The sequence below is a fragment of the Polyodon spathula genome, chromosome 5 (assembly GCF_017654505.1).
Source record: "Polyodon spathula isolate WHYD16114869_AA chromosome 5, ASM1765450v1, whole genome shotgun sequence".
In the NCBI taxonomy this organism is placed as follows: domain Eukaryota; kingdom Metazoa; phylum Chordata; class Actinopteri; order Acipenseriformes; family Polyodontidae; genus Polyodon; species Polyodon spathula.
In genome coordinates, this window is record NC_054538.1 from 47,257,445 (window position 1) to 47,279,614 (window position 22,170).

General features: G+C 38.5%; 1 protein-coding gene across 2 annotated transcripts in view; it reads right to left on the reverse strand.

The window, feature by feature from the left end:
• Positions 1–323: 323 nt before the first annotated feature.
• The window catches only part of LOC121316001 (endoplasmic reticulum membrane-associated RNA degradation protein-like), a 50,516-nt gene continuing 28,669 nt past the window's right edge, over positions 324–22,170 (reverse strand). For both annotated transcript variants that reach the window (XM_041250669.1, XM_041250668.1), the window contains 2 exons: positions 8,227–8,363; positions 324–587 (listed from right to left, as the gene is read on the reverse strand). In XM_041250669.1, coding sequence (XP_041106603.1) covers positions 427–587; positions 8,227–8,363 — 298 coding nt within the window. In that variant the 3' untranslated portion in view covers positions 324–426. The remainder of the gene's footprint in view (positions 588–8,226; positions 8,364–22,170) is intronic.

Here is a 22,170-nt window from a genome sequence, read left to right on the forward strand (position 1 = left end):
AAATAAAACACAAACAAAAATAAACAAACACCTAGCTTTTTCTTGAGTACTAACTACTACACACAGGAACCTAATTAACTCACAGGACGGCTAAGTCGTTTACCTGTCACACAAACACAAATCACCGTACTTCTCTTTTGACTGCTCGGAAACAGAGCACACCTTCTGTCTCCCTCTACTCAGCAGTCCAGAGCAGTTTAGCTCTGGATATTAGATATTAACCCCCTCCCTACTGTATATTATATATATATATATATATATATATATATATATATATATATATATATATATATATATATATATATATATATATACACATACACACACACACACACACACACACACACACAGGTGCCTCCACTTATAACAGATCCTGAGTTTCATTTAGAACATATTGAGGAGGCATGTCCCTGCCAACCATGGGTTTTAATGGGGGAATGTGTAAAAAATACATACATACAGTTTTCTTGATCCACAGGCAGATGTTTTGCGTTTAATACGTACAGTTTTCCTGTTCCACAGGTAGATATTTTGCACAAATAAGGTACATCCAGGACAGTAAATGACAGTCACGGTGGCATTTGTGACTAAAAGAAAGATACGAAAAGCACTCAATATCGAAGATAAAGGTAAAATAAGCAAATGAAATTTCCAGTGGTAAAAAAAAAAAAAAACACAAGTGGCAAAGGAATGGGATCTACTGAAAACCATGGTAAATACAATAATGAAGAATAGACAAGATCTTGAGGCAGTCTGAACAAGACGGGAGCAAAGGTGCCAAACAAATTCAAACATCTAATTTTTGCTGAAGTAGACAAAGTGGTTTCCGGCACAACTGTCAAAGCAGTGGAGGTCTAGGTTGCCCCAATTGTTTCTACTAATCTGGCTTGTGTTTTTCACAATAAAAGTGGATAGAACTTTGTGGCAGCGTGCCCCGCCCCTCTGCGTATCTTTGTGTTTCATGCTGTCTGTTATATGTGGATATAGTAGTGCACATGATATAAATGGGTCTGTGTATCACAAGTGATTTCAAATATATAGTTGTATTTAGGCACGGAGAATGCATAATCACTTCACGTGCAGATAAAGTATGTAATAGTATGTGAGCACGGGGATTGCACATATTAGTTCACGTGCTAGGATTCAAGTGAATAATTAATTAGTAATTGCATCCCGGCACAACAGTATATATATGCACAAATCCCTCACTTGGGGTTCGGTGTTTGTTGAGTAGAGAACGGGAGAGAGAGGAAGAGTAAAATAAATTAAACAAAACAATTGCTATTTTATTCTGGAAGCATCTGCACGGTATTTGTTTGTTTGTCTCATCATGTTTGTTAGTGTCTGTCTGTTTTGGTCACTGTGCCGTTTGTTTTGTTCAGTGTTTTCTGTTTAAACCTTTTATTTTACAATAAACCGGCGTATCAGCGCATTTCATACCCCAGCACCACTGTCGTCCAGGTCAGACGACACCACCACAAGCTATCCGTGACAAACTTGCATCAAAAACACAAGCAAAGTTAGTAGAAACAAATTAGGGCAACCTTGACCTCCGACTGCTTTTACAGTTGTGCCTATTTGCTTGGTGCTGGGCAAGGTTGCCCCAATGGTTTCTTTAAACTTGGCTTGTGTTTTTGATACCGCCACTTTAAATGGCTGGACCCTTTCGATAACTTGCCGTTGTTGTTTCAGATAATTATAAATAGGAGTGCATGCCTGAGCGTAGTTGGAGAGCGAGTGACTGAGGCTTATTGCTATCTGAAAATGAAATTGATCTTGACGCTTATGCCATTAAGAAATGTCTCCTTTAGCGAAACCCCTTTATCATATTCAACATGCAACAAAACCATGGTCACCAACATTCTAATTGAAATAACATTTGCAGTTTTGGACCAGACTTCTTGTGCAAAAGGGCATTCAATATGTTTGTGGGCAACGAAATCAGCAATACCCTAACATGATGCTCTGGAGCAATAACTGGGGCCTTGCCATTTCTGCAGTGTTGTTAGGGTACATTTATTATGGGCACACAGCCAGGCTATATCCAGTGTTTTTTTGGGAATTCTTGTATAACTTATTACAAGTTTTTACAAATATATTTCTCACAGTCAGGTATATAACAATTTCAGGTTATTATTCCATTATCAACGAGTAAAATTGTGCTATATTACATTTTATTGCATTTTCTCAACTTAACTCCCATTTACACATGGTCCTAATCATAATTCTGACTGTTTGAGGTATCTTGTATGGAAAGGCAATTTTCCTTTTCGTAGGATTTTTTAACATGTTAAAATAATTCTTTGACCACCCATCCATAATTCCACCACCATCAATTAAAGTTTTGTTAAAACAAGTTTTTACACTATAAAAGGGTAAAAAACTGCTTAAAAACACTTCAAAGTTTAAAAGCCCCATTCCACCCATCTTCCAGGGTAAATGCACAATGTTTCTTTTAATATACTCCACCTTCACCCCCAAAAGAAATTAAAAACCAATCTATTAAATTTTAATAGCAATGTCATTTGGAACAGAGAACACCACAGCCCAATATAAAAATGAAGGTAATAAAAGATTTTTGATTAAAACAACTTTGTCTAAAAATGGCACCCTTACCCCTTTCCACGACTCCACTCTTTCTTCTGCTATTTTAAGCCTTTCCTGACAGTTTTGTTTACCAGTCAAATCTTTATTAAAATGCACTCCGAAAAGTTTGATGCTGTCATTTTTTATCCATTGGTATTTTATAAACTGGATTGGTTTTCGCTGTCCACAACGCAGCACATTTCTTCCAGTTTATTTTTGAATTTGATATTTCTTGGAAATTATTAAAAGCACAAAGTGCATTTTTGTGACAAGCTGCCTTTAGTGGTGACGTCAGACCAGAAAGGAACACACAGCACTGCGAGGTGAAATGGTGAATGAAACACGCTGTTGTGCGTATTTAATAAACATACTGAAAATAAAAGGTTGAACAAAACACATACACTGTTACAAAATAAACGGCGCGTTTAACAACTAGACAGACAGACAAACAGTGGACGAACAGAACACAAGTGCTGGCACTTCCAGCACGCAATAGCAATTGTATTTACACAGTTGTTTCTCCTTATCTCTCACCCATTCTCCACTCACCAAACACACAACCCTGAGTGAGTGAAAACGTGCCTCTTTTATGCAGCTGTACCGAGACTCGATTGCTAATCAATCATTCAATCAATCAATCTCGGTACACCTGCATGTGAATTAATGGTGCTGCCCGTGCTTCCACACTAACTGCCCACTTTAATATGCACGTGGCGTGATTGTGCAATCCTTGTGCCTAAATACACATATACATTTTATACACTTGTGCTCATAACTCATATTATGTCCCGTGTACCAACTACAATACACCAACATTAACACACTACAAGCAACATATAACACAGAAATACACACAGGGGCAGGGCAACATTGCCATAATTTGTTACAGATTTTTGCTCTTCAATATATAAAACAATATCCGCATATGCAGTAATCTTATACTCCACCCCTGGGCCAATGGTTATACCATTAATATTGCGGGAGTTTTTAAATTATGAATTTTAAACCATCAGACCCAGGGGATGTATTATTCCTTGCTTGTTTTATTGCCTCCTCAGCATTTTCAACTTTCCTCCATCTATTTTATTTATTTGTAGTTTATTTAAGAAAACAACCATTTTTTCATTTTCTATTTTTTCACTTTTAAATAAATTAATGTAAAACAGTTGCTATTTTTAAAATCTCCTCACTTTCAGTTTTAAAATTACCCTTGTCATATAATCCATCCATTTCTTTTTTCAATCTTTTCTTTAAATTGGTTAAAAAATAATGAAAGATTCTTTGTTGCCTCTACTTGTGAGTTATTTAAAATTTTAATAGACTGCATTTTTTTTGTAATAAAACCATTTCTTTTTTTAACTTTTTGTGTTTCCTTTTTTCTACACATTATATCATTAGTTAAAATAATGGCTTTGCTTGACAACTGTTCAAATCTTGACTGGAACTCTCGTCTTTTCTTAAAAGCTATGTTTTTAAAAAAAATATTTAATTCTGATTTTAATTTCATCCCACAATCTCCACTAAAATCATATAAAAACAGAGTATCCAGCCAACCCTTAAAACACATTTCAAACTCAGCACATACATTTTCGAAGCTAAGCAATGAATTATTCATTTTCCATACCCCTTTACCATGGCTACCTTTTTATTTCCAAACTTTAAAAATCGGAAAAGAGAACCGGTACAACTTTAATATTTTGAATAAAAACAAAAGAATTGACATAGAAACAATCTATTCTGCGCTGATAATTATCTCTACTGAAGGTAAAACCAGGGATACTGGGATTTAAAAACCTAAAAGCATCCTTGAATAAAATCATTAATACCTTTAATGTCTGTAGGTGGTATTGTACTTTGAGGATTTGTTGATGCTTTCCGCAATGGAATTAAAAATCCCCCCCCTCATAAAACTTTAAAAGCAGAGAATAAAAACGGGAATGTCAGTCTAAAAGAGCTGTACTCTTTTGGCAGCCTCAGCATAACCGAACAAGTTAAATAATCTATACAGTGCCTATAGAAAGTCTAAAATTTTTCAATAGCCTGGAATTAATTTTTTTTTTTTTTTCATTTATCTACACATCCTACCCCACAACTTCCAAGTGAAAAAAATATTCTAGAAAATTTGTAGAAAATTAATTAAAAAAAAACTGAAATAGCTTGGTTGGATAAGTGTCCACCCCCCTTGTAATCCTAAATTAGCTCAGGTGTAACCAATCACCTTCAAAATCACACACCAAGTTAAGTAGCCTCCACCTGTGTTAAATAGTAGTGATTCACATGATTTCAGGATAAATTCAGCAGTTCTTGTAGGTTCCCTCTGCTGGGTAGTGCATTTCAAAACAAAGACTCAACCATGAGCACCAAGACTCTTTCAAAAGAACTCCAGGACAAAGTTGTTGAAAGGTACAGATCAGGGGATGGGTATAAAAAATATCAAAGGCCTTGAATATCCCTTGGAGCACGCTCAAGACAATTATTAAGAAGTGGAAGGTGTATGGCACCACCAAGACCCTGCCTAGATCAGGCCATCCCTCCAAACTGGATGACCAAGCAAAAAGGAGGCTGATCAAAGAGGCTACCAAGAAGCCAATGGCAACTTTGCAAGAGCTACAGGCTTTTATGGCCAAGACTGGTCAAAGTGTGCATGTGACAACAATATCCCAAGCACTCCACAAATCTGGCCTGTATGACAGGGTGGCAAGGAGGAAGCCATTACTCAAGAAAGCCCACCTTGAATCCCGTTTGAAGTATGCAAAAAAACACAAAAGTTTTGTGGTCTGAAAACTAAAACTGAACTTTTTGGCCTAAATGCAAAGCGTTACGTTTGGCGCAAACCCAACACAGCGCATCACCCAAAGAACACCATCCCTACTGTGAAGCATGGTGGTGGCAGCATCATGTTATGGGGATGTTTCTCATCGGCAGGGACTGGGGCACTTGTCAGGACAGAAGGGAAAATGAATGGGGCAAAGTACAGAGATGTCCTTGAGGAAAACCTGCTGCCCTCTGCAGGAAAGCTGAAACTGGAACGGAAGTTCACCTTTCAGCTTGACAACGACCCAATGCACACAGCTAAAGCTACACTGGAGTGGCTAAGGAGCAAAAAGGTAAATGTCTTTGTTTTACCTCAAGCAGGTTAAAGCTCATTCTGTTGTTTATGGTCTTATTATTAGAGAACTGTTTTTATTTCTCTTCACATTTTGACTTTTACAATAACACCACCCCTTGGTCATTACATTTTGGTTGACAGAGGTCAATAGTTAGTCATAGGCACACACTTCATAGTGAAGCGAATAAACAAATAGCTATTGAAATAGGGTTTCAACTTTACTTTGCAATTTCTGTGCCGCCTTATATTCCTGCAGGTTCCGAATTATGTAAATATTACTGGAAAAAATGATCTTCATATGGAGACAGAGTACCACTCTATCCCTTGTGGGGAAATTCCGTTATCTGTAGCACCATGTTTTAGATCCTGAAACACTGAAATGGGACAGTAGGAAACATTTAACTTTGCTCTGCCTTTGTATATTTTTCCATGTTCTGAACTCTATAAACAATTAAAAAATAATATTCACGTTCTAAGCTTTTAAATGATATATGGTTTGGTGACATTTAGATGACTTATCACTCCTAAAAACAAGTGGGTACAATTTCTTTAAACATTTTTTTTTTTAATGGCCTGGGAAAAAAAAAAAACCTGTATTGTGAACTGTTGATGTTATTGTGCCTTGATAAACAACTTACCTGTTGTTGGAGGAGAGCAGGACAGCAGGGGGTAGTATGAAAAAGAAAAAGAGATCATTATTTAAGCAGGAACACCGAACACAGGCTCTCTAAGGTGCACATTTTTAAAGAGAAGCGTAAACGGCAATAAAAGTTAACTAAAATGGCAAACAAATATGTACTTACCTTTTACATAACAGTAGGAAGAAGAAATATTTATAAGTTACTTTTGAAGTAGACAATGTATATTCTCAGTGCAGCATCATGGCGATTGCAGTGAGAGCAGTGCCTTGGAGATGCCATGTTGTGGGACATTAGGTGAAGGTACAGAGACACCATTTTGGTGAGGAGCATTGATGTGACCTTGCACATTACCATAATAGGGCGCAGGAAAGATAGTGCTTACCGTAGCTCTGTAGACAATTGCAGGAGAAACTATGGTAAGAAAAAATGGGGGCTGTGTAATGTTTAGTTTAGCTTTTTGATTTGGAGTATATTTATATTTGTTTTGTAGATATGTTATGTATAGATGAAATGGTAGCCGTATTAGTCCAGACATGATAATATGTATTACATTTAAAATGTATATCTCTGCACTTGGTTTGTTCCATGGAGGAGTCAGCCTGAGAGAGTATATAGGTTGTCTGAGAGGAGGGAGTTCAGTGGAGCTTTCAAGGCAATGTTACCTAACCTGAGGGAGAGGACTAGCTTGCAGGCCCTGTTTAGTTCCTGAACTGATATGGTGATTGTCATGCCATATTTTTTCTCCTGCACTCAAGAGTTTTCTTTTGTGTTTTTTACTTTATTATAATTTTACAGTGCAATATACCACATACACAGTCGCTTCACTTTTAATTTGCTTGCTGTCTTTGTCAAGTAAAGGTTACTGAAATGTTATTGAAAATCCATGGTCTGACCGCAGTTGCCACTGATTGCACTGTAATCCAAGTTGACTTATGTCCGAATTTACTTGTGTCCGAGATGACTTGTGTCTGATTTGACTTGGGTCCAACAGTGCTTGTGCCGACCTGGTTTTGGGATGAGTTGTGAACCAGTTTTTTTTTCTGAGACCACTAAGCATATCAAATAAATAGGCGGCGTCTAATCTACTAGGATTAGAAAAATAAACCGTAGCAAGATAGTATTAGCAGACTGTCAATCAAAATGCAAATCAGAGCTAACACATGATTGTCTATCTGGAGGCGGGACACAGAGCAAGAGCTCTGGCAATAGGTCAGTGTCAAGGTCATGTGATTGCTATGCTGGCAGATGTGAAACTAACCAACAGATGGTAAAACTTCAGTATTAAAAAAATGACACGCTTTTGGGATATTAATTTGTTAAGTGTGTTCATAGAATGTTGTTTTTGCTTATTAGTTGTATTAAATGCATTTGTACTGTGGGCTAGGTTTTGAGATGCTGCTGTGTTTTTTTCTTTTTATAGAAACTTTTTCATACTAACTTTTGTACTTGATAACATTAATTTAAAATTCCATTGATGCCTATAATTAATATGTTTTGTGACTAATTTGAAGCTATTAAATATGTTTCAATATTAACTAAATTGAGTTATTAATCAAATTCATTAATCTTGTTACATGATTTATTTATTAAAATGTTTGGATATACTGTTACTTGATTGAGTACTGTCTTGTTAACAGTCTTCTTATAATAACGCTAGAATAAGTTTTGTTGGAATTTGACTGATTCAAATTTTGCTGCTGATGTATTTATTTTCAAAAGGTTTTCTTTAGGTTAATTGCTGCAGGGTGTTTTTTTCTTTCTATCTTTTTTTGTTTTTTTTGGGGGGGGGGGGGGGGGGGGGGGGGGGGGGGGGGCAGGCTCTACTCACAGTCTTGACCAATTCCCATTTTCATATAGAAATTTGAAAAACAGCCCTTTGGAAATATTTACCTGGAAAAACAAGCAGCTCATCCAGTTGAGTAAAAATGAAAGGGGCCCGATGGAACAAAGTGCATCCAGTCTGGTAAAGGGTCTTCTGAAGTAACTGTCCAAGTCCAGCTGTTAACAGCAGCAACATAGAGAAGTATCTGGATGAAAACAAACAATTCATTAAAATGACCAGAAACCGAATAACAGTGGGTTTAAATACAGCCACAGGTTTAAATATGAAAATATTTCCAATCCTTGCATTTTCAAGCTGGTCGCAGATATGAGCAAGCAGTTGTTTACAAGAAATGTCAAGTTATTGATAAATATATTTGTCTCCACTGGGCACAAGCGAGCAGATCAAAATTGTTAGGCCCGTGAGCAAAAAATGTAAACATAATTCATTAAGGAAAAAACGCACAAAAACAACAACAACAACAACATTAACTCAAAGCACTTTGCAGATAAAAATAACAAAAATGTATAACATACAAAACCAGTACAGCCACAGTAGGGACATTATAAAGTACTTCAGAAAGAATATAAACATTTTGCTTCTTTTTTTTTCCAACACAGTATTTCTGGGTTTTTATTGTTTTTTTAATGGATTTATTTTACTATTATGTACTCTGCTTAGAGATGCATGTATAAAAATATGTTATTCTATGGCCCGAGGGACCTTACAATACTGCCTGAAAGTTGTATTGATAAATATTGATGTTTGGGCAAATTACAAGACATTGTTTCACCTGAGTGATTGAAATGACATACTGTACTGTAATACACGTTATTCTCAGGGTCTTTATAAGCAACAATGGACCCTTGATTATTTTCTCAAAATAAATATTTAGAAATAAACTAAATAGTTCATTCATTCCATTATTATCAGTAAGAAGGAAAAAAACATGTACCCAACTGTGACAGGGCGAGGAGCCCTGTAAATGTATTGTTTATTTAATTTTAGAACTGTGTTTCTCAGGGTGGGGTGCTCAGAGGAGGAACAAGAGCGAGCTAGGGGTGAGAGAGAAATTTAAAAATAATACAGTGAGTATTGAGGAGTGAGTGGCTGCCTGCCTGTCTGAAGAGCCAGAGGAGCTGCAGTCTAAGAAGGAGTAGCTGCCGTCCCGAAGGCCAAAGAAGGAGCAGTTACCGTTCCAAAGGCCAAAGAAGGAGGAGCTGCCATCCCGACAGCCAGAGGAGAAGGTACTGCCGCCCCCAACCTGGGTCCCAGGTCACGGCACCACCAGGCACGGTCTTTCGCCCAGACTCCTGTTTCGTTCCCCCTGGTCAACCAGACATCACTACACTGTCACAGGGGCTCTCACCTTTGCCTGCAGCTGCAGCTGCCCGGTCACCAGCCTGCGCTCTGGTCGCCCTATCCACGCCGCCTGGATCCTGTCACTGGTCCTGGCTGCATAATCCTGATCGCCGTGACAGTGACCCGCGATCAGAAGCGAAACCACCAAATTCCATGCTAGTAGTCGGAGTCAGAGTTATAATTGACCAGAGGATTAGTTCAGGGATTGTAAATCCCACTAATGTATAGAGAGCAAGGTGTATAAAGCAGGACCTCCATGCCTTAGGGAGTAGCACACGCCATTGTTATGGCACCTTTAGTTTAATAGTTTTTTGTACTGGGTTTTATTTTGCAATTTTGCACAGCTTGCTGTATGTGTCCTCTGTGCGTTACCATGGCTGGTAACATCACATGATCACCTTTACTTTCTTTTTGTTTGTTAATAAATCCTGCGCACCTGCGGGCCGTGTCAACTTCAACCCATGTCTTGATCTCCTGCCTGTCACTCAGCAGCGAATGCATGCACCCACAAGCAAGACCCTGTTATACCAACATTTAGTTCATAAAATAGCATCTATTTATACCCACTTGTTTCTTGTTGTTTACAAATGTTGTAAAAACATATATTTAAACACAAGGCAGAATAAATGTTCCAATATAATTGTCAAATATCTGATTTACTGTTTTCACATTTTTTCTTAGCTCTAAAGAAGTTCCTGTGATGTTTTATTTCTGTGTGCTCCCGTATACTGTCTCCACCTTTTAAAAATGAAATGCCCGTCTCAGTGATGAAAAAAAAAGGCAGTGAATATCAGTCCCTCCCCTATCCAATGATACATGTTTACAACCTGTACTGCAAAGTATGGTGTCCCAGTTAGTCAAAGAAAGGAAGTACATTAGGACTACGTAACCAAATCTTGGGAGTTGTTTTTGGACCACCTGGAATTTACTCACAGGCCACAGGTTGGGAACTGTTGTGCTAGTTAAAACTCTGGCAGCAGCATTTTGCACAAACTGCAATCGAGATAAAACTCATCTTGAAACACCAGAAAAAAGAGAACTGCAATAATCAAATCAGATGTTATAAAGGCATGCCTCAGTCTCTCAGCATCCTGCAGCGAAAGAGAACATCTTAGTTTACACCCACATTTCAGCCTTCAATTCAGACGAGAAACTAGCAAATTTCAAATCAGATGGATTTATATTATTTAGTTCATTATGTGATCCCAAAAGCATCATCTCGGTTTTATCTGAGTTTAACATTAAAACTTTTTTTTTTTTTTTTAACATCCATTACTTAATGTCAGCATGATACGTAGTCAGAGTATTTTCTGCTGAGGTGTCACACGGTTTTAGAGACAACTATAGTATCACCAGCATAACAATGAGAAAGTACCTCATGTCTGTGGACAATATCACCCAAGGATAGCATATACAAGGAAAACAAAATTTTAACAAATGCAAACTTATTTGAATGAGAATTTAAACCAAGACGGGACAAGACACAACCTGAAAACCTCACTATATTTTCAAGATCATCAATCAAAATACAATGGTCAATAAATAGTGTTGAATGCTGTACTTAGATCTGGAAGTATAAGAATTGAGGGTGAGCCCATATCAGAAGATAACAGCACATCATTTACCACTCTGATTAGTTCAGTTTCAGTACTACGACACTGACTGAAATTTCTCAGATGTATTATGTACTGCATAATCTCCATTCTAGTACACACCCACTGGCCTGGCCCTCGAAGCCATCCGGTCATGAGGGGTATAGCTGTCAAAGCAGGAGCTTATCAATACACAGAGAATAGCTGGAGATTGTGCCAGTCACAAGTAGCAATTTTCATCACAGATCCTGTTTTATGAACATAAGAACATAAGAAAGTTTACAAACGAGAGGAGGCCATTCGGCCCATCTTGCTCGTTTGGTTGTTAGTAGCTTATTGATCCCAAAATCTCATCAAGCAGCTTCTTGAAGGATCCCAGGGTGTCAGCTTCAACAACATTACTGGGGAGTTGATTCCAGACCCTCACAATTCTCTGTGTAAAAAAGTGTCTCCTATTTTCTGTTCTGAATGCCCCTTTTTCTAAACTCCATTTGTGACCCCTGGTCCTTGTTTCTTTTTTCAGGCTGAAAAAGTCCCTTGCGTCGACACTGTCAATACCTTTTAGAATTTTGAATGCTTGAATTAGGTCGCCACGTAGTCTTCTTTGTTCAAGACTGAACAGATTCAATTCTTTTAGCCTGTCTGCATATGACATGCCTTTTAAGCCCGGAATAATTCTGGTCGCTCTTCTTTGCACTCTTTCTAGAGCAGCAATATCTTTTTTATAGCGAGGTGACCAGAACTGCACACAATATTCAAGATGAGGTCTTACTAGTGCATTGTACAGTTTTAACATTACTTCCCTTGATTTAAATTCAACACTTTTCACAATGTATCCGAGTATCTTGTTAGCCTTTTTTATAGCTTCCACACATTGTCTAGATGAAGACATTTCTGAGTCAACAAAAACTCCTAGGTCTTTTTCATAGATTCCTTCTCCAATTTCAATATCTCCCATATGATATTTATAATGTACATTTTTATTTCCTGCGTGCAGTACCTTACACTTTTCTCTATTAAATGTCATTTGCCATGTGTCTGCCCAGTTCTGAATCTTGTCTAGATCATTTTGAATGACCTTTGCTGCTGCAACAGTGTTTGCCACTCCTCCTATTTTTGTGTCGTCTGCAAATTTAACAAGTTTGCTTACTATACCAGAATCTAAATCATTAATGTAGATTAGGAATAGCAGAGGACCTAATACTGATCCCTGTGGTACACCGCTGGTTACCACACTCCATTCTGAGGTTTTCCTCTAATCAGTACTTTCTGTTTTCTACATGTTAACCACTCCCTAATCCATGTACATGTGTTTCCTTGAATCCCAACTGCGTTCAGTTTGAGAATTAATCTTTTGTGCGGGACTTTGTCAAAAGCTTTCTGGAAATCTAAATAAACCAATCATATGTCATATGCTTTGCAATTATCCATTATCGATGTTGCATCCTCAAAAAAATCAAGCAAGTTAGTTAGGCACGATCTCCCTTTCCTAAAACCATGTTGACTGTCTCCCAGTACCCTGTTACCATATAGGTAATTTTCCATTTTGGATCTTATTATAGTTTCCATAAGTTTGCATATAATAGAAGTCAGGCTTACTGGTCTGTAGTTACCTGGTTCAGTTTTGTTTCCCTTTTTGTGGATCGGTATTACGTTTGCAATTTTCCAGTCTGTCGGTACCACCCCTGTGTCAAGAGACTGCTGCATGATCTTGGTTAGCGGTTTGTAAATTACTTCTTTCATTTCTTTGAGTACTACTGGGAGGATCTCATCCGGCCCAGGGGATTTGTTTATTTTAAGAGCTCCTAGTCCCTTTAACACTTCTGCCTCAGTTATGCTAAAGTTATTTAAAACTGGATAGGAACTGGATGACATGTGGGGCATGTTGTCAGTATCTTCCTTTGTAAAAACTTGTGAAAAGTAATCATTTAACATATTTGCTATTTTTTTTTCTTCCTCTACGATTTTGCCATTTGTATCTCTTAAACATTTAATCTCCTCTTTGAATGTTCTCTTGCTGTTGTAATATTGGAAAAACATTTTGGAATTGGTTTTAGCTCCCTTAGCAATGTTCATTTCTATTTCTCTCTTGGCCTTTCTAACTTCCTTTTTGACTTGCGTTTGCAGTTCTGTGTACTCTTTCTGCGTACTTTCTTTTTGGTCCTTTTTTAATGCTCTGTAAAGTGCTTTTTTTCGCTGAATATTTTTTTTAATTGATCTATTAAACCATTTTGGCAATTTAGTTTTACATTTAGATTTGTCTACTTTAGGGATATAATTGTTTTGCGCCTCTAGTACTACATTTTTGAAGAACAACCATCCTTCTTCTGTGGGTGTTTTCTCTATTTTACTCCAATCTACTTCTGTTAGTCTCTGTTTCATACCTTCATAGTTTGCTTTTCTAAACTTGTAAACCTTAGCTTTAGTCATTACTTTTGGGGTTTTAAAAAACACTTCAAATGAGACCATGTTGTGGTCTTAGTTTGCCAGTGGTTCTCTGACCTCTGTTTTAGTTATTCTATCTTCGTTATTTGAAAAGACTAAATCAAGGCATGCCTCCCCTCTAGTGGGTGCCTTCACAAATTGTGTTAGGAAGCAGTCATTTGTCATTTCCACCATTTCTATTTCATCCTTCGCGCTACCCACCGGGTTTTCCCATTTTATTTGGGGGAAGTTGAAATCCCCCATTAGTATGGCTTCTCCTTTGCTACACGCATTTCTAATGTCATTGTATAACAGATTATTTTGCTCACCGTCTGAATCTGGCGGTCTATAGCATGCTCCTATTATTATGCCCTTTGAATTTTTGTCTGTTATTCTGACCCATATTGATTCGGTTTTATTTTCTTTGTCCAGGTTTAACACCTGGGCTTCAAGACTGTTTCTTATGTATAGCGCTACCCCTCCTCCTCTTCTGTCCTGCCTGTCTTTCCTATACAGTGTATACCCACAAATATTATATTCGTCCCCATCACTCTCAGATAACCACGTTTCTGTAACACCTATCACATCATAGTTACTTGTTAGTGCAGTAGCTTCAAGTTCTAGAATTTTGTTTCTGATACTTCTAGCATTTAGATAAATATATTTAATGGTTGTCTTACCTGAGTTGTTTGTTCTTGTTTTGATGTGGTCTCCCTTCTGTTTTTTTGTTGATTTCTCCCCCCTTCCTTTCTAGTTTAAATGCTTCCGAACCTGCTCGAGGATCTTTTCTCCGAGTAGACTAGTTCCCTTGTTATTTAAATGCAGTCCATCCCGTCTATACAGATAGTCCTCGTTGTAGAATGTGGTCCAATGATCAAGATAGGTGAAGCCTTCCCGTGTGCACCACGTCTTCAGCCATGCGTTTAGATTAATTATTTCCAGCTGTCCATATGGTCCTTTGCAAGGTGCGGGTAGTATACCAGAAAATACCACAGTTTTGGTTTTCTCTTTTAATTTCCTTCCTAGCTCTCTGAATTTGTTTTGCAGGGATTTTGGTCTGTCTTTTCCAATGTTGTTTGTACCGATGTGGACGACTACTACCGGGTCGTCTCCTGTTCGTTCTAGGAGCCTGTCCACGTTCTCAGTGATGTGCTTGACCGAGGCTCCCGGAAGGCAGCACACTGTTGTAGTAAGGGGGTCCAAACTGCGAACTGAACTTGCTGTGTTTCTCAATATGGAGTCCCCAACAATCATGACCTCCCTTCTTTTTGCTGTCTGGTCACCACTGTCAATAGGGTCCTGGATGTTGTTCCTTTCATTCTCTTGTTGTTGGTTCTGCTCATCACAATTCTGAAGTGACTCAAATCTGTTGGCTTGTTTTGATTTCTGGTGGTTGTGTTTGAGGAAGTTTCTTTTTTTCCCTGCTTCTGCCTACCTGAACCCAGCTGTTCTGACCTTCTATCTCCCTGGTGGCTTTCAGTCTGTTAGGGGTGATGCAGACTTCCATGAATTGTGGGTGTGCCAGTTCCTCAAGATCCTGTTGCTGTCTCACTTCCTCCAGCTCCATTTCTAGCATACTTACTAGTTTATGCAAATCCTGGATCGCGCGGCACTTTACGCACACTTGGTTTAGCTCCGCTGGGTTTTCTCGGATTTCCCACATCAAGCAGGTGTCACAGATTACTGGCTTGAAGACCATGTTGAGGGTTTTTTTTTTGAAGTATAGTTTCTTCAGCAGCTGTCAACCTGCTTTCAAACTGCTTCGAAACTGCTCTGTACTTTTCCACGCCTGTACTTCTCCCACTCGCTGTCGCTTCCACTCGCTGTCGCTGGGAAGACTGCCTCGTTTAACTGCGTTGTTCTGCTGTGCTGTCGGCTCCTCCCCTCGCCCGTGTCTCAAAACGGCGCTGAATTTGAATCAGCTGCTCCGAGTTTCAGCTTGTTTGTTATCAGAAAAACACACGCGGCTGTTTGACTTTGAGCTGCTGCTGTGTTTCCCCAATGTCCTCTGTTTTCTGATTAAAGCAATTCAAGATGCAATTTCTCCTTTCTGCTTCGAAACTGCTCTGTACTTTTCCACGCCTGTACTTCTCCCACTCGCTGTCGCTTCCACATGCGTACGTCAAGTTTCCGATTCTATTCTACGAGCGGTTTCTCAGTCTAGCGTTTCAGGTTTCATTCTCTAAGGCAGTGCTAGTACTGTGGAATGTGCAAAGAAAGTTAGGGGAGGGTAAGGTGACATTTGTCTCGTGTAAAGATAGCAATCTACCTGTGGGCGTTTAGTAGACTGAGATATATTGTGGTAAGCCATTCAACTTTTACAAGTAAACATATAGTGTTTATACTATTTTTTGTTTTATTATTAGTTTTACTTGTTTAGTTGTTGTTTATATAGTTTTTAGCGAAAGCTAAACATGGCAATGTAAGTGGAGAGCGACAACAGGACTGATGAAGTTGGTTCGGAGGATTTCAATACCAGCGACAGTGATGCTGACTTATCACTCAGCGATGATGATGAAGAGGACGTGGAGCCTAGAACAGTAGGGGACTGGGTGTTTATTACTGATCCATACGATGATGCCCTTCCTCCAGCATTTGATATTTACACAAATGTGCACCCACCCGTGGAACTTGAGTTTGCATTCTCCATTGGAGTGCTTTTTTGGCTTTTGTTCCCAAAAAGCTAATCACTTTGTGACTACAAACAAAAGAGCATGCAGCTACTTTACAGGTAAGCCAGCTGCAAACTGGAAGGTCTTTGGTTTATAATGGTAGTGCTGAGACGAAATACTATCAAAACACAGTACTGGGTACAAGACAATGAAGCAGATGACTGGGGCAGCCAGATCCATCACAATGCCTGCGCAAAGTAGCCCTGTACACGCATTTGTGACTATCCCTCTAACACAACGGAAGCAGAGACTGCAAAAAAGGTGCAGAGTCTGCTATGGAAATGAAAACAAAAGAAAGGACACAAGAAAAATGTGCAGTGGCTGTGAAGGCAACCCCGGGTTCTGTTGTTTTGATCATTTGAATAAAAGGCACAGAGCAAGTCGATAATGGCACACTGTGACAAAACTACAATGACTCTTGGTTGTAAATCTCCCTCCTGACCTATAAGGGTGCCAAGCAACGAGAATAGAGTTCCTTGGACAGGCTGGCCTGAAAGTTCTTTCCCAGGGTTCAAGGGCCCCCCAAGGAAGTTGCAATAACGCATTGACCTGGAAAGGAAACGACGTGGCAGCCGCAGACTGGAGAGGCAGTTGCACTCATTTATCAAGGGGTCATGTGTAACAGCATAAAAGGGGACAGAGAATCGTAATCTGTTCCTTTGCACTGTTTTTGTAAATAAACTGAGAAGGACTGTGAGAGACCCCGTTTCAAAAGTAAAAAAAGTACTGTGAGTGTTTTGTTTGTTTTGTCTTGTAATTGTCTTGTCTTGTCTTGTCTTGCACATTACCAGGCAGCTAACACAGTTCCGGAGCTGTTGCCAAGGGCCAGCACTAAGCAGGAACGGCACTTCATCAATAGTCACTAAATAAACTGTATCACCCACCACGAGCACTACTGCACGCATCCAGGACTGGTGACCGTGTTTGTATTACTGAGGGTCAGATATTGTGTTTATTAGTTGGGATTGCAATCCTGTTATTGTTTACCCCGTGCAGTACCCAATGTTGTGTATTGCCAGGGGATTATTGTTTAGGTCACCGGAATAAAAATAATGTTCACTGTTCCAAACTGGATTACAAGGCTCTGTCTATTTAATTACCGCACTGCATCACTCCTGTTCCCACTCAGCCACTTTGTCACACACATTTTTTGATGTTGTTTGATTTTTATTTGTTAATTACTGTTTACTGATTAGCATTATCAGCAGTGTTTTTGTTTTCATTGTTTAATCAGTAGCACACAGGAGCATAAAGGGTTAATGGAAAACACAGTTTTGGTCATTTATTTGTGTTTTATTCAGCATATGTTAACATTATATAGCAATTAAAGGTTTGAAAACATTATTATTATGTTCAAAATCTGGGAAGGTGTTTCATTGTTACGTCTGGTGTTGAAGCAGTTTGCATTGTTATCAGCATTGACATCGACCGTAGCCTTTGTAAATTATACATTAATTATTTTCTGAAGAACCAGGGCTTGAAATTAACTTTTCCATGCACTAGCCACCATGACATCTACCCTCTCCACAGACTGCATGCACACAAACTGCAGTCACCAGCCCTTTGTGGCAGAATCATATATATACTAGATCCTCTTCTACTGTCACACTTTCTGACTGAGGAGCTGCTAAGCATTAATTTGCTATGTTTTTTCAAGCTTTAAAACAAGTCAGTTCAATTGATTCTAGTAAATAGTAAATTCACCAAAAGTAACCTTATTTAACGTGGTTGCGTTATAGTTTTACTAGCAATCATCTGAATCCCTTTTTCAGAGTTTGTGGCAATTATGTTTATGTTTTTATTTATTAGTATTATTATTATTACAGAAAATATTACACATGCTATGTTATAGTTAAAAAAAAAAATCTTGTAGCAAAGTAATAATAATAACAACAACAACATGTTGTACCTATTTTAAACACTTCGTAATACACAAAGTGTTTAAAACAGCAGTCGCCGAATGTAGTGGTGTGTAGTGATTATTTACTATGACGTGATATGTGATAAATACAGCGAACAAGGGGTGGGACAGGGCTGGAGATGCACCTGTTTTACTGTGAATACTATTACTTTTAAACAGCATGTGTAAAATAAACAGTTTGTGTGAAAATAAATTATACCCGACACACCTGACAGACGCTGAATAAATGGACCACAAAGGGTTAACAGGGTTGAGATCGAACTCAGAGGCCTCGAAAGGGGAGCTTTGGTGAGCATGTTCTAAGAATGCCAACTTGGTTTCCAATTTTGAGATTTCACGAGACGTGATTTGTTAAGGTTAGAGGCGAATAAAATAGAATTGTCTCTAATAAATCCCTTAACTGAATCCCATAAAATGTGGAGGTCATCACGGAGCCAAGATTAAACTGAAGAAATTCATCAAGTTTAAGTTGAGGATTCATTCTGCAGTACAGTGGAGTTAAAGCGCCATCTAGGGGTCCGCATTAATGTGTTAACTAAAACAAATTTACAGAATTCGCGTCAGACAGGGACATCGGCAATATCTCTGCATTATGCACTTCAGAGAAGAGAGAGTTCTTTGCAAAGATAAAATCAATCCTAGAAAGAGACTTACATCTCACTGAGAAAAATGTATATTCTCTAGCAGATGGGTTAAACACATGCCAAAAATATCCACAATACCTACATCTGAAGTAAACTTCTGTAATGTAAATGAAGCTAATCGCTGTGAGCGCCCTTCTTGTATATTGAATCTATCTAAATTATGGTTCATGATGGCGTTCATATCAGCACTGAGGACTAGAGAGAATTCAGATAACTTAAATAACAAATTGGTCAACGCGACAAAAAAAGTCTGAATCGAAGACTGTAGGGGCATATACTGAAACAAAAGCAACATTTTTACTGAAAATTATGGATTTTAAATAAGATAATCCTCCCCAGGGCAAGCAACAGCTCTGTCCGCCCGTCCCCCAACCCTCCTACTAAAACAAACTTATAACCCCCATGCTACAATAATCCAACACAGTGAGAGCAAAATATTTTAAAAAAGACATTTACACCAGCGTTGTGTCGTGAAATGATAAGACCAAAACTATGAGCACAATAAAGCACAGCCAAGGTGCCATAGAGAAAGATAGTAATACTTTATTCTTTGGATTTTCTCTTTTTCCAACTTTCCTTACTTTCATCTTTAAAAACAAAAATAACAATTAAATTCCAGAACAGTTCAAATTAGCAACGACAGCAACAGGTGGTCCCCGATGTCGTCAGCAGATTTCCTCAAAGTGAAAGGATCCAAGGACCTGGAGATTGATCCGCCGAGGCGACGCATAGCAGAATTGACCATCACATCAGGCTGAGGGAGAAAGACCAGAGGCCTTGGATGGGTCCTGGAGGTTGAGAGACTCCAGGAAGGCTTGGGCATCTGGGGACTAGAACAGGTGAACCTCAGAGTTTTGGCTGATCTTAAGATCCACCGGATGAAGAGATGCCTGCAGACCACGGCAATGGGCAAACGTGAAAGATCGAGAAAAGGCCCTGCGGCGCTGAGCTGTAAAGTTGCTATAATCCGGGAAGAGTTTAATTTCCTTAGCCACAGAACGAGAAGTGTCCTGGCTGCATGAAGGACAGCATGACGCTCTGGATATCTTAAAAGATTGAAGATGAGTTTTCAGGGCTTATCCTTTGTTTTAGCATGGTCAGAATAAATATGGTGAGCCCGCATTATTTGAATGTCCATCCCAGTTAAGGTAGGAAAGCACAATGGAAGTGATTCGGTCAAAAAATCAATGCGTCTTCACCCTCAGCTCCCTCTCTCATAACGATCAGGCGAAGGTTACTGCGTAGATTTCTATCTTCCATATCTGCCATCTTAGCCTCAAATCAGTCGATTTTGGTCTCATGTGACCTCTTGTTGCTATCCACTTGCAAAGAGTAGCAAAATCTGATTTAAAAAGTTTTAAATTCCTGAGAGAAAAATGAAAAATAATCGGTACACATCGCAGCAACATTCTCAATTGCTGTATTTTCAATCCGATATAACATGTGTTCGAAATATGCAGGCCTCAATATTGCTGGACAGGTCCGGACCCAGTTTACTCTTTACTCTTAGAAGAAGAAGAGCGAGAGCTAGGTCTCTTTCAACAAAGATGACATTCTAAGACAATTCCGACATCAAATAGTGATGAAAGGTAGTGAGGGATTTAAACCCTTCTAAAAAAATGAAATAAACGGGAGAGGCGAGGAGAATAAAAAAGAAAACTTAGGCTGCCATCGCTCTCACAGGACACGTGATCTCCCAGCCCCCATATGTTTTAAAATACAGTTTAACAAAATAGAAAAACACTACCATTACCTTCCTGCAGCTTTCACTTTCTTAATGTACAATCCTGCATTTACCTTTCACATCATTTTAATAGAACAATCTTTAATGTAGCCATTTCACATCATAGATTCAACAAAAAAATAATATGTAATTTTAGTATTACTAGGGGGGTATAGAACTGGAACAGACTCACCAAGAGAAAAGACCTTGGTGTTGTGACAGACTGAATTGTCAGCAACCATACAGTGTGGGGAACCAATCAAAAAGGCAAACAGAATATCCGGCTATGTAGACAAGTGTAGAGTAAAAATACAAGGTTATGATGAGGTTGTATAATGCACTGGTGAGACCACACTTAGAATACTGTGCAATTCTCTTTTCCCCAGCAAGTCTGCATTCTATCCCAGACTGAATCCAAGCAAACCTCTCTGCGGGTAAGTTCTTTTACTCTTTTTCTCCCTCTGCTTTATTGTGTATAAAGAAGCCATGTTATTATTAGCATGTCTGTCTGGGTTCTCACAATCCTATTATCCACGTACATCACTTTACGTTCTGACGTGACCTAGACATAAGCCAGAAATAAACAAACATTCAATGAACTTTGGGTATAAAAAAACCCTGATTTATAGCAGCTTGGGTTTTGTCTTCAAAAAGAATTTACTTGAAGGCCACAGCGGCCCCTGCTGTTATTTTAAGGGATTTTTTTTTTGTTTTCTTTTGCCACCTGGCAGTAGGAATAACAAAGTGCTACTAAACTAAATCAGAAAATTCTGCTGTAATCTGCAGAGTGGGGTAGGAACATGTGGTTCCTACCTTATGAAGAGAGACTGAAATAACTGAATCTACTTAGCCTAGAACAAACACTTACAGGAACATAACTGAAGTCCTTAAGAGAGTGGTACGGACATGGAATGGGTTATCTAGTCATGTCACATACTAGGAACCGGACACGTTTAGATGGAGCAAATGATATTTGCTCTTGCTTCAACCTCATTGATTCTGAGAGTTGCTTTCCACAGAAAACAGATTACAGAACATACAAACATGTTATTTCACTCTCTGAATGAATTTTATTTATTTTCTTTCTGGGCTTGGATTGTGAATACACCTAGTTTAAAGTTTACAAATGTACAGATTTATTGTCGAACTGAGATTATATGGAGGGTGTTTGTCTGTCCATACTACAGGTTTGTCTGCATATTTCTGTATATTTTTCAATATATCTCAATAACCAGTAACCTAATTATGATAACATTTGTGAAGCACATTTTGTTATCAAGTGTCTGGAGGTATTTGGAGGCACCTTGTTTGTCTCTCGACCTGCATGTCACAGTACATTCATATATCTAGTGCTTACTCAATTATGGTCTGGTTTTAAACAAACAATTGAGTATCAATTTATATGAAGAAATCTGTTCACCAGTTTTTATGTCAAATGCTTTACAAGTGCATATAGTAGATTTAGATCATGATGATCCAATAATTAGTTACTGATGACTCTATTTTTTTAATTTACAGCTGTGGCTTTTCAGTGGAGACAAATTTTAAATTACCTTTGCCCTTGGTAACAGCTTAACAGACAGCGCACCAACTAATTGACACCAAAAGCATCAGCAAAGCATCAGCAGTATAAAAGCTTAAACATGCCAACAAAACACCATGGTCAAACTTAAA